The 13,595-nt window shown below is 51.4% G+C and overlaps 1 protein-coding gene across 2 annotated transcripts in view; it reads left to right on the forward strand.

Annotated features, from left to right (window-relative positions):
• WAPL (WAPL cohesin release factor) overlaps positions 1–13,595 on the forward strand; it is a 1,140,053-nt gene that overhangs the window by 415,494 nt on the left and 710,964 nt on the right. For both annotated transcript variants that reach the window (XM_086922027.1, XM_086922028.1), the window contains exon 9: positions 12,732–12,956. In XM_086922027.1, the coding sequence (XP_086778153.1) occupies positions 12,732–12,956 (225 nt within the window). The remainder of the gene's footprint in view (positions 1–12,731; positions 12,957–13,595) is intronic.

Below are 13,595 nucleotides of genomic sequence, written 5' to 3' on the forward strand. Positions count from 1 at the left end.
GTCAACCTTATTAGACAAGCGATCCTAGTGGTAGCATGGACTAAGCAGCCTTAAAGGCTAAACTCAAGAGGTCGTGTTAAGCGAGCGGTTTTGTAAATGTATTTGAGCTTATATAGCGCACAGCTACCCGCAGTGGTTTCGTGGCGCTTGCTTAGGGAACCCGTCCTGGTATTCTCCTGTGAGATAACCCCGGCAGGGTATCCACAAGGTGAAAGCCAGGCATCCCGCCGCGAGGGGCCGTTGTGGAGATTAAGCAAGCTATTGCCCAGAGTCGCAGAGTGTGAACCCGTGAGTCGAGAAGGCACCGGAGCGAGAATTATCGAGTCCGTGGAATTTTTAGCCCAAGACCCGCCGAGGCGGGTAATTGAACCCTGGTCCAGGGCCGATCTCAGCTTCCGGGTCTGCCGCCTCTAACCCCTGAGCCACACTTCTCCAATCACAATCCTGTAATATCAAATGAAAGGACACCACACAAGTATATATTATAAAAATATATGTGTTTATTACTAAAATAATCCCCAGTACTCTTTATGAGCAAAGGGGCACAAGCGTTAAATCAAAAGCACAGTATAACATATGAAAGTTGCGCAATTATGGATGAGCCATTATGGTGGCCACTCAAACCATATATTAAGAAAGTGGTATAAGAGATACCAATCGAACAGTGGATGGGCCTAGGGAATCGCTAGGAGCAGTCGGGACAAGCAATGCTGAAGTCGGGAAAAGACCTCGGGATTCGGGTGCAGCGCTTAAAGCACACGCATGCACCAATGCAAAGTCAATGGTGCGTAAAAGTTACACAAATAGAGTTTAAGGATACTTCCGCTAAACCTAGAAGGACAAAACTTTAGACACAGACCCTAGTGGTGTGTACCAGTGTGGGAACACCGGCGTTGCTGAGTTACCTCACCCACAGGAAGCGGGTGCATAGGGTCGAAGTGGCGTCGGGTTTCGTCACGCAGGTTGATGGTGCTTGAAGCTGAAGATGCTGCAGGCGATGTGAAGGAGAAGTGTCCGGTGTGATCCAAGGGTGGATCAGAGTAGTAAAGTACCTGAAAGCAAAGGGGACAGAGTCTGGTTCACTCAGCAGTGACCAGGGTGGAACCAGGACGGAACCAGGCAATGTCGGGCGCAATCAGGTGGCTGTCGAGGAGCTTCTCTCCGCTGCCACGTGGGCTCTGGGGCATCTGCGACGTCCAGGAGCAGGTCACGAGCTGTCCCACGCAGGCTCTCACCGTCGGCGCTGTCGGCTTCAAGATCGGAGCAAACAATACTTGGCAAGAGCAATCCACGTGGGATTGGAAGATTGCTTCTCACTCGGACCAGGAGGGTCCGAGCGGGTGCTCCTTTTGAGAGGAGGGGTGCAAGTCTGGAGCAACCAGAATCACAAGTCTTATTTAGGTTTTCGCGGGCACTGGGGCCACAAGCCAGCTGGCAAGTGACCGGGCCAACGCGGCGAGCCAAGGAAATCAGAAGGGCCCACTCGTCGAGTGTAGAGGGGTGAGCTTCGGTGCAAAAGTGGCTCAGGGTTGGGGCTTCTCAAACCCCGGTGTACAGCTTTGAGGGTCACTCGTGGGCTGCACAATCAGCGTCTCGTGGTCTTTTCAAGATGGCGTGCCCCACGCTTCCGGTCGCCTCCACGGGTCTCAGCTCTGCAGGGACTGTGGATCGGGCTGTAAGAAGGCAGGCAAGCTTGATCTTGTCGATCTGTCGCTCGAGTTCCCGGGGGAACTGCAACAAAGCAGACGTCGAGGGGCTGGATGGTGCCTGTTTGCACAGGGTGGTCACTCCTTGACCACAAGGGAGATTCTTCAGTCTTCTACGTTGAGTAGGATGTCGAAGGGTCCAGAGTTTCGTTTCAAATGTTTCATCAGGATAATCTGAGTGCGTTGGCACTGCTCCCATTCTTATACCAATCTAGGGGCTGGATTACCTGCTAGGTCCCCTCCTATGGGTGGGACCCAGGAAGGGGGTGGATACACCCCTTTCCCTTTGATCCAGGCCGCGCTGGGACTGGGGCTGGTGCTGGTCTGCCCCAGAACCGGTTTGGCTGGATTATGCAAGGGGAAGCCTTGTGCTCCCCAGGCAGTGTCTGGTTTCTTTCAAACCTCCCTGCTACAATCCACTATCTCCTGTCTGGGGTGGTGTAACTCCTCCCTGTGACAGGAAACCCTTTGTCCAGGCCTCCTTGGCTGAGTTTCGGTCAGCTGCAGAAGGTCAGACTCGTGTCTGTGGCAGAAGCATCCATTTTGTGGTGCTGAGGCTCCTTTTAAAATCAACCGCGTTTTAGCAAAGTAACATGTTGTCTCCCTCTAGAGGGGTGGAATGCTACCCCCGTCGCCAGGACTGTCGAGGGGGTAGTATTCCTAATCGTATGACACCTTACACGACATGTTTTGATAAAGCCAAACCAAAGTTAACATATAACCGCGAGGATTATAATGCACTTAATAGTATATGGTATGGTATTATCCCGGAACAGCTTAGGGAATTGGTCCTGACAGCTTCAGACAGGCTCAGCTCATGCTAGAGCACCATCTCACATAAAACCAAGCACTCTGCCTCCAGGATTGTTAAGGCCTGCCATAGGAGTGACTGATGGGTTTATATGTGTCCAGATAGGTTTAGATATAGGTATATCTAAGCAAGGGTTGCTTACACCACCTTGCCCCAGCTGAGTGATCAGCCAGTTGTGTCAATTTTAGATAGCCAGCCAGGGGTGGCAAAAGATATGCTGCAGCCCCTGGTAGGCCTTGGATGCACCTATGCCCTGGGCACCCTTAGTGCTCTGTACAGGGGCTGATAAGATGACCCAAGCCAATCTAGTTATGCACCTAGGGTACATGGAATCCATTTTACCGAGAGCAGATAGCCTGGGGACCTGATTAGCAGGGAACCAGGCCAACTAAGTCGAAAACCAGCTAAACACAAGGCCAAAAATCTGGGGTAACCATAGTCAGGTAGCCACCTTCCTACAATAACGATAAAGGAAATAGACCCAATAGTGCCATGTGTACCACCCTCCTCAGCTAGGAACTAGGTTTAATAATAGGTCTCTTACGCTTGAATGGGGAACCCCATACCTCCCAAGATCAGCAGTAGTGAATCATCAGGATCAGCAAAGCGCTCTCTCTGGAAAAGGATTTTCTCCAAGTGCCCTAATAATGCATGAAGTGCAATATTAAAGGCGCTAGAATTTCAGTTAGCTGCAGCTTTGTGCATGCTGTGTCTAGAGTGTGGGCTGATCAGCCCGAATAACAGCTTACATTGTTATGGTAACCTAGGAGGCTACTGCACACACTGTACAGACTGAGGTTGTGATGCAAGTCTAGGGATGTTGAAAACAAGCCTTTTTCATGTGAAGAAATTCAAGCAGTCTAACTTACAACAACAATTACATGCAGTGTTGTGTGCAAAAGCTGCAAAATGGTGTTTAAACATTTAATAAGCTTATGCTAACATAGCAATGTCTGCAGTGGGACCTGAAGTTCCAGTGGACGCAGCATCAGGGAAGCTTGTCCTATTACCTTCAGATCTTGGAGGGCACTGCACAACAATTGCAGTGGTGGCTCACAAATCAGCATTGGGTCAGCGGCAGATCCCTCTCCCTTTCTCAACCGGAGCACACAGTGGTGACAGATGCGTCCCTCCAGTGATGGGGCGGCCACATGGGAGAGGGGGAGATCAGAGGCCTCTGGTCTCCGGCCGAGTCCTGGCTCCATATCAACCTTCTTGAGCTTCGGGCGATCCTTCTTGCACTGAAGGCATTTCTCCCCTCTGTCAGGGGGAAGGTAGGGCAGGTGTCACAGACAACACCACCACCATGTGGTATTGCAACAAACAGGGCTGGGTGGGGTTGTGGACCCAATGTCAGGAGGCTCTGTACCTCTGGACATGGCTGGAACGTCACAGCATTTCCTTCACGGTTCAACACCTTGCAGGTTCTTTGAACTCCAGGGCGGACGAACTCAGCCGCCGGTGTCTAATGGATCACGAATGGGTCTTCACTCGGAGGTGGTGCAAAGTCTCTTTCATCAGTGGGGAGAGCCTTGGTTAGATCTATTCACCACCGAAGAGAACGCACAATGTCATCAGTCTGCGCGTTGGAATTTCCAAGGTGGCACTCGCTCGCAATTGGGGTTTTGGTCTGTTGTTCGCCTTTCCGCCTATACCACTTCTGCCCAGAGTGCTGAAGATCAGGCACGACCGGGCCCAAATCATCCTTGTGGCTCTGGACTAGGCTCGAAGAGTTTGGTATCCCAAGCTACTCAGTATGTGCCTGGATCCCCCGATCCGACTGCCTCTGCGTGAGGATCTTCTGTCGCAGCAGCAGGGGACGGTTTTCCACCCGAACCTGCCCAGCCTCCACCTACATACGTGGAGATTGAGCAGCGTCAGTTTATTCCATTTGACTTGCCTCCTGAAATCTGTGATGTCATTCTGGCAGCCAGGCGTCCCTCCACGAAATCAGTATATGCCTGCAGGTGGAACAGATTTGTGGCATGGTACACAGCCAAAACTGTGGATCCCCTTTCTGTCTCTTTTGAGGTCCTTTTGTTCCTTCTTTCTCTGGACCGGCAGGACTCTGCTCTGGGCACTATCAAGGGCTACCTTTCAGCCATTTCAGCCTTTCTGAGGCTTTCAGATCAGCCTTCTCTTTTCAAGTCCCCAGTTGTACAGAGATTCTTAAAAGGCATTATGCATATGTTCCCTACTGTTCCTTTCATAATGGCTCATTTGGACTAGTCTTGTTTTGACTTCTCATGTGCTCTCTCTTTGAGCCGCTTCACAATTGTCCTTTAAGTCTTCTGACTTTGAAAACTGCCTTCCTGGTAGCTATCACCTCTGCCAGGAGAGTAAGTGAGCTTCTGGCTCTTTCTTGCAAGCCTCCTTTTCTGTCTGTTCATCCAGACAAGGGTTGCTTCGCACTCGTGCTTCCTTCTTGCCAAAGGTTGTAACTTCCTTCCACATCGGGCAGACTATCATCTTGCCCACTTATCCAGTATTTGGGTGTCTTTCATAGATTCACATGCCTGAATCATTCCCCGTCGCCGAGACGGGAGCCTCCGGTACATAAAAAAGTAATGTCCTAAGGACATACATAGAGAATATAGGCCGAAGGGCCTCCCCTTTTGGGGCCTTTCCACGTCCTTATGTAAAAGGACCGAACTCTCATCGTTAGCCAATCAGCTCCGACCTCCTTCTAGAACCTTCCCGGGAGGAGCCTCCGTCCCTCAGATTTTTCTACCGCACGTTGTGCTAGGGAGTCTCCAACCTGAGCTCTTCAGGTTTCCAAAATTCGAAGTCTCAAACTTCACCGAAATTCACTTGTACGAAAAGGATTTCATCCTAGTATCGACTACATGTCGGAATCTAATAAGAAAACTTCGTCCATGGCGGACTCACAGAAGAAAGCCCTCCTAAGGGCCTGCTCCTCCTGCGGCAAGCAGCGGATTCAAGCGGAGGACAAGCACGACCTGTGCATATATTGCCTGTACCCTGACCACGTCACTGACAAGTGTAGGGTGTGTAGAGCCTTCCCAAAGAAGACGGTTAAGGAACGGGAAACTCGCCTTCGCGAATGGCTCGACAGGCTTAAGGTCCGAGACACTCTGGAATCTTCCGAGGGTAGTGTCTCCGCGACCTCAAGTCTCCAAGAAGAGACCCAGGGTGCAGTCCCCTGGAGAGACAGACACTCCTCCTAAGAAGGCGCACAGGAAGCCTTCGGAGGCACGCTCCACCACCTCCTCCGTGTCTGTTAAGGATGGCCAGAGGTTCAAGAAGCCCGCTCCATCTACTAAGCGGACCACCTCAGTCACGACCACTGTGTCGACTACTACGGCCTCATCGCCCTCCGCGGCGACCACGACGACCACCACTGCGTCCTCGGGCGCACCGGTCTCCTCGACCATTCCTCTGAAACCCTCGAAGGCCGCCTCTTCGCCTCATACCGAAGGCTCGTCACCCAAGACATCGAAGTCAAGTTCGTCTCCTAAACAGTCGAAGTCAAGTTCAAAAACCACGCCTTCGACAAAGGCATCTCAAGTCCACGACCCCATCAGTAAGGCGGCGAAACCCTTATCCCCGCAAAAATTGGTACCATTAACCCTGACGGAGGTGCCCAAATCACCAACACACATGGCGGGAGCGCCATCTTCACGCACGTCGTCGGAAGAGACCCCGGCGCCATCTTGGAAAGAATCGAGATTGGTCCAAGTCTCTATTCACTCGAGTCCAACGCCCTCGGTTCGCCCAACGGTGGACTTGGCACCCGAAGAAGAACAAGACACACTACAAAGTGAGGAGTCGGACGAAGAACAGGAGGTTCACGAAGAACACCAGGACGTCCAAGAGATCCGGGACGGAGTGACGTATCAAGGCAGCTCCCTGACCGTAGACACGGTGAAAACCCCGATGATCTGTTTGCCACTGTCTCTGGTCAACGATTTGAAATCCCTGGTGCAGGACTATAAACGAAGGTTCCCGGACGCAGACAGCGGTGCCCAGGTACCGGTCACCCAAGCGCAACCGTCGGCCTCGCACCCTTCCGCTCCCCCGGCCCGTCCTCGGAGCCAACTCCGACCGCAAACACAGGCGGAGGACTCATCGGAAAGCGAGGAGGATGACACGGACTTAGAGGAAGGCGAGGTGCAAGACGTCGCCTCGGACCACAGAGACGACGATGCCGATGCTGCGTCATCACACCATTCGTCTGCCCCGGCATCCCCGAGACCGCGCCACTCTGAAGCGGCGGACGTGGGAGGTTTCCACAAACTGGTGGACAGAGCTGCAAGGAGGTTTCACATGGCGGTGGAATCCGCGGAAACGAAATGCTTCCTCCATGATTTCAAGGAGCACACACAGAAATCGGCCAAGTCTATTCCTTTGATAGACTTTCTTTGGGAACAGGGCAAGAAGCTGATGCTCACGCCTGCCTCGGTGCCGGCGGTGGTTCCGCGCCTAGACAAAAAATATAAGGCCCCGAACTCAGCACCTGCCTGCCTGACCGGCCACCCCAAACCGGACTCGGTTGTCACTCAGGCGGCCCAAAAACAATCCCGAAACCCCTCCTCGCCGCTGTCCGCGCCCCCGGACAAGGAAGGAAGGAAGCTGGACACCATAGGCAAGAGGTTCTCCACCACATCCGCCATGTCCATCAAGGTGGCAAACTCCATCGCCCTCCTGGGCCGCTACAACCGCCAGCTATGGGAAGACATAGCTCCCTACCTGCAAGGCCTGCCGGCCACGGTCCAGGACGAGGTGAAAGCTCTTCTGGCGGAAGGACAAAACTCCGCGGCTGAAATTATCGACTGCGCCATCGACGCAGCCATGACGGGATTCCGCCAGTTGGCCGGGGCTGCCGTGCTCCGCCGCCAGGGCTGGCTCAAGGCGACGTCTTTTCGGCAGGAGGTCCAATCTAAGGTGCTGGATATGCCGTTCGATGGGCAATTCCTCTTTGGGGAGAAGATAGACGAGGCACTCCAGGCCATCAAAAAAGACACCGACACGGCGAGGGCTCTGGGCTCCCTCCAGTCCCGGAACCAATCCTTTCGGGGAGGCCGCTCCAGAGGTCAGTACTCCTACAGAGGTTCCTACCAAAATCGGTCGTCCTATTCCTATGGCAACAGGAACCAACCCCAGCAGAAACAACAGTCCCGACAGTCATCCTATGGGAGATCGTCCTTCAGAGGCAAATCCGCCAAGAAGGGCGCTGGCGGCCGCCAGTGACCACTTACTCCAGCCAGTCCCACCACCGTCTCAATCCTTTCGAATTGGGGGAAAACTGACCCACTTCCTCCACAATTGGCGAAAAATCACTACGGATCGGTGGGTACTACAAATAATTCAATTTGGACATTCCCTCGAACTGGTCAACACCCCTCCCAACACCCCTCCGCTGAAGCGTGCTCACAGACACCTGCACCTCCTTCTCCAGGAAGTCTCTGCCATGTTGGTCAAAGGAGCCATCGAAAAGGTCCCGGACTCCCAGAAAGGGAAGGGTTTTTATTCCCACTTCTTCCTGGTCCAACAGAAAGGGGACAAGTGGAGGCCGATCTTAGACCTCCGGGCGCTCAATGCCTTCCTACGGAGTCAATCCTTCCGGATGGTCACAATCCAGGAGATCCTAGGAGCACTGGAAAGAGGCGACTCGATGGTCTCCCTGGACTTACAGGACGCCTACTACCATGTCCCCATACTCGTCAGGCACAGGAAATACCTAAGGTTCGAAATAGCGGGCAGACATTACCAGTTCAAGGTCTTGCCGTTTGGCCTCAAATCTGCCCCACGTATCTTCACAAAGTGCTTGGCGCCCGTGGCTGCCTTCCTGCGACAAAGGGGTCACCAGGTGTTCCCCTACCTGGACGACTGGCTGGTGAAAGCTCCTTCCCCGGAGGACGCGCTGGCTTCCTTCAACGCCTGCAGCGCTCTTTTCCAACAGCTGGGTCTGACGATCAACCTCAAAAAATCATGCACTACTCCGTCAACGAGGATCTCCTTCCTAGGGGCAACCCTGGACACGGAGCGTGCGAAGGCTTTCCCCTTAGAGGACAGGATCTGCAAAGTACTGTCTCTGGCCGCGGCGGTGGCCAAGAAGCCTCGCATCAAGGTCCGGACGTTCACCTCCTTGCTAGGGATGATGTCTTCATGCATTCTCCTCGTACCGCACTGCAGGCTCCGCATGCGCCCCCTACAGGAAGCGTTGGCGAGACAATGGAAACAGTCTTCAGGCTCCTTCGACGACATTCTCACAATCACGCCGGCCATCATAAAGGCCCTGCGGTGGTGGAGAAACAGGACACCTGACGGCCGGATTGCCGTTCCTCCTGCCGCCGGCACCACTGGTCATCACGACCGATGCCTCACTGGAAGGCTGGGGCGCAGTACTGTTAGACCTTCGAGTCAGCGGCAAATGGGACGCCCAGGAGACACAACTACACATCAACCTCCTGGAACTGAGGGCAGTGTACCTGGCTCTTCAGGCCTTCCTGCCACGCATCGGCTCTTCCCCTGTGCTCGTCAAAACAGACAACACCACGACGATGCACTACCTGAACAAACAAGGGGGAACGCGATCTCTCTCTCTCTCACGAGACTCGCAAAAAATCTGGAAATGGTTGGTGGCGCACGGCCTCTCCCTCAAGGCGGAGTACGTTCCAGGGAAGGAGAACACTATCGCGGACGCCCTCAGCAGGCAGACCTCTCTCTCCCACGAATGGGAGCTCAACGGCGACACGGTGGCCCACGTCTTCTCACAATGGGGCACCCCGAGGATCGATCTATTCGCGACGGCAGAGAACACCAAATGCCGAAGCTACGCAAGCTGGCATCCCCAACGGGGGTCGCTGGGAAATGCTTTTTCCATCGGCTGGTCCAGCGTGTTTGCGTACGCTTTTCCGCCGTTCCCGATGATACCGAGGCTCCTCCGGAAGATGAGGACGGAACCGTGCACGCTGATACTGATTGCTCCGTACTGGCCGAGACAACATTGGTTCTCGGATCTTCTTCGCCTATCCATCAGGCCCCCGATTCACCTGCGACAACTCCCGAACCTCTTGACAATGTCCGGAGGCCAGGTACACCACCCGAACCTCCGTTCGCTCAACTTATCGGCACCGTGAGTTCGGGGAGCTAGACATACCACAGGATTGCAGGGCGGTACTGGCCAAAGCGAGAGCGAGCAGCACGACCAAGACCTACTCGCTGAAGTGGAAGAGGTTCTGCGTGTGGTGTTCGGAACAACACTTACACCCGCTCCGGGTCACCCCAGTACAGCTGCTACCGTACCTGCTGCACCTGGCTCAATCGGGACTGGCTCACGCCTCCATTAAGGTTCATCTGGCTGCGATTTCTAGGTTCACCAGGACCCCATCGGGACCCTCCCTCTGGTCCAGTCGACTGGTAAAGCAATTTCTAAAAGGACTTTACAGATCCTTTCCGAGGCCTCGGAAAGTTCCTCCAACCTGGCAGTTGAACTTAGTGCTAAACCAATTGATGAAACACCCATTCGAGCCCATACACCGGGCATCGCTCAAGCATCTTTCCTGGAAAACGGCTCTCCTGCTAGCCCTGACGTCGGCCAGAAGGGTCAGCGAACTTCAGGCGCTGTCCATTCAGGAACCGTATCTCCAATTCAGGCACGACCGAGTGGTACTCAGGCCCAACCCTAAATTCATTCCTAAAGTGCCGTCAGACTTTCATCTGAACGAACCAATTGTCCTCAAGTCGTTCTTTCCGGACCCTTCCACGGCAGCGGAAAGGGCGCTGCATTCCCTGGACATTAAAAGGTGTCTCAAATTCTACTTGGACAGGACCAAAGACGTCAGGAAATCTTCTCAACTCTTTGTAGCCTACAGCAACCCGCGCATGGGGTTGCCCTTGACAAAACAGAGCATCTCACGCTGGATTTCTTCAGCAATTGCTTTCTGCCATGATCAGGCCGGACGGCCTTTGACAGACCGAGTGGCTGCCCACTCAACCAGAGCGATGTCAACGTCAGCGGCGCTCTTCGCTGGAGTGACGATCCTGGACATCTGCCGAGCGGCGACATGGAAGTCCCCGCATACCTTTTCCAAGCACTACTGCCTGGACATCGAACTGCAGAAGGACGCTGCAGTGGGACAAGCGGTGCTGCGCCATCTCTTCCAATAAGGTGAGCCTTACCTCGTCCCGCCATCCAGGTATGCACATTCTTCATGGTTTTCTCTGCTATATGCATGACTATGTATTACCATGTTTTCTCTCAGGTTGTCTGTACTTTATGCAGGCCTACTAGATGTGAGAATGTGCCTTACCACTATGCATGTATTACTGCTGGCTACTCTGATTCAGGCATGTGAATCTATGAAAGACACCCAAATACTGGATAAGAAATGCGTTACTTACCTGTAACAGCAGTTATCCAGTATTGGTGTCTTTCATAGATTCACATGCAACCCTCCCGCCTCCCCGGTAAGGACTCACGTACCTCTAGGTCTACATTGCGACACCCTAGCTGGGTGCGTACGAAAATCTGAGGGACGGAGGCTCCTCCCGGGAAGGTTCTAGAAGGAGGTCGGAGCTGATTGGCTAACGATGAGAGTTCGGTCCTTTTACATAAGGACGTGGAAAGGCCCCAAAAGGGGAGGCCCTTCGGCCTATATTCTCTATGTATGTCCTTAGGACATTACTTTTTTATGTACCGGAGGCTCCCGTCTCGGCGACGGGGAATGATTCAGGCATGTGAATCTATGAAAGACACCAATACTGGATAACTGCTGTTACAGGTAAGTAACGCATTTCTTTCTTTCCGCCTCTGCATCCTTCCAGATCCAGAGAGTAAGAGAGGCTTCACCGACTGGACCCAAGTTGTGCACACTCTTTTTACCTGAATCGCACACAAGCATTCCGGGTGGATGACCAGCTCTGTTAGCTACGCAGGTGCCAAGAAAGGCCTGGTTGTTCACAAGAGGACTATCTCCCGGTGGTTCGTCTTGTGTATCAAGGCCTGTTATTCTATGGCTGAAATGGAACCTCCGGTGCGGCAACAGCAGCCACTACGACTTTGTGACGTGGTGTCCCCCTGCAAGACATCTTTCAGGCTGCCAAGTGGGCTTCACTGCACACTTTTACAAAGCATTATTACCTTGACTGTCTGGTCCGGAGGCACAGCTTCTTTGGCCCTTCTGTTCTCAGTGACTTTCTGGTGTAATCTTATTCGTAGACCCACCATCGGGATTGGGATTGCTGGGGTATCTATTCTAAGGTAAGGAATCATTCACTAATGTGTCTCTTTCAGGAGCACAAGTTACTACTTGTGTAACGATATATCTGTAAGAGACATTAGTTAGTGATAGATTCCTTACCGCCACACCCATATTCCCCGTTCTGCGAACTGATTTCTAGGGTTAAGGTCAACCTTTTGGGTCCTAGTTTCTATGCACCAGTGGACAGTATCTTACATGGCTCTGCATTCCTGTCGCGGAAAGTTGTGTACAGAACTGACGTCAGTGAACATGGGCGCGTCTAAGCAGCTCCAGTGACGTCATCCCAGCGAATATGACGCCAACAACATATGCGGTGCCGTACGACTACTACTATCGATACGCAGGGGTACTGCTGACAAAAGCTTTCCAGATACAGTCTGATGCCTAGGGATTATTCTAAGGTAAGGAATCTATCACTAACGTCTCTTAAAGATATATCGTTACGCATGTAGTAACTTGTGCAGCAGGGCTCTGCTCTCTGCCCTGTTAAGGGCTATCTTTCTTCTATATAAGCTTGGCTATCATTGCCCAACCTTTCCTTTTCCAATTCGCTATTGTACATAGGTTCTTGAACGGTTTTAATCCTAAGTTTCCTCTTCCGCCGCTTCACCTTGACCGCACAAGTGCTCCAGGTGGATGAGCAACTCTTGGGTGGGGTATGTCTGAGTGAATAAGGCCTGCAGAAGAAGACTATCTCCAGGTGAATCATGCTCTACGTTAAAATTTGCTTTGCACTGGCCAAGAAGCAACCCCCTGAGGGTTTGCGTGGTCACAAGTAACTTTAGTTTTTCAGAAGAGTTTGTTTGATGTGAAATCTGGGCCAGGAGACTTTGTAAAAAAAATCTGTGAAATTCTTTTCCAAGCATTCGACCATGCTCTTTAAATATGTTCTCTCCCACTTGAGACAAATTATCTAAATGTCTGATTTTTGTTTGAAATAAGTTCATATAGTTTCTGAGCTGAAATCGTGTGCCCTTTCTTTTCTAGAATCTTGCTCTTTGCACAGCATCGCTAATGTACATCTTAAGCAGAGATCGCTTGAATATGGATCTAGACCGAGCTAGCCTTGATTTAATGATCAGGCTTTTGGAGATGGACATTGATCCAGATGCAATGCAGTTAAATGAAAAGGATATGAACAAAATTAAAGAAAAAATCAGAAAGCTGTGTGAAACTGTCCATAACAAACATCTTGATCTAGAAAATATTACGGTGAGTTTAAATTCTCTGGAAAGATAATGGGTCTAAAGTTTTGTTTTTCTAAAGTTGTGTTTGTTATATTTTTAACATCCTTATGGTCTTATTTTAAGATTAAATTAATCTAATGTGACATTTAAAATCCAACTAATGAAAATTTGCTCTTAAATTAGAGCACCTCCCCAGGTGAAAGTCGTGGTGTCATAGGCTGCTCATTTGGATTTTCTTCAGCAAGGGATATGCCTAACATGTATTTGACTAGCACCATCTACATTCTAGCACAATCCTGTACTGATTTAAAAATAATACAATTACATTATTTAGGCCAGGCTGTAGGCTGCTGGGCTCTACGTTAAGAATATCCACAATGTTTAAAACTTTTTTTTAAGTTTAATCCAGTTTTATTAAATTTGTTATACATTTAAAGCATATGACCTAGTGAAGGCAATCACCAAGCCTGCATCTCGCATTTAAATTTTAGTATCAATTAATCTGTTCTAATCACTTTGTAAATCGTCTTGCTTACCACCCAGACAGTGAAAAGTTGAAATTAGAGGTTTTAAAATGGGACAACACCATCATTTAACACTTAATAATAATTTTTTCATCTTTTAGGGAAGGTGTCCACAATCATGAGCGGTCCTACCCCACCCC

Source organism: Lissotriton vulgaris, chromosome 5 (assembly GCF_964263255.1).
Source record: "Lissotriton vulgaris chromosome 5, aLisVul1.2, whole genome shotgun sequence".
NCBI lineage: Eukaryota > Metazoa > Chordata > Amphibia > Caudata > Salamandridae > Lissotriton > Lissotriton vulgaris.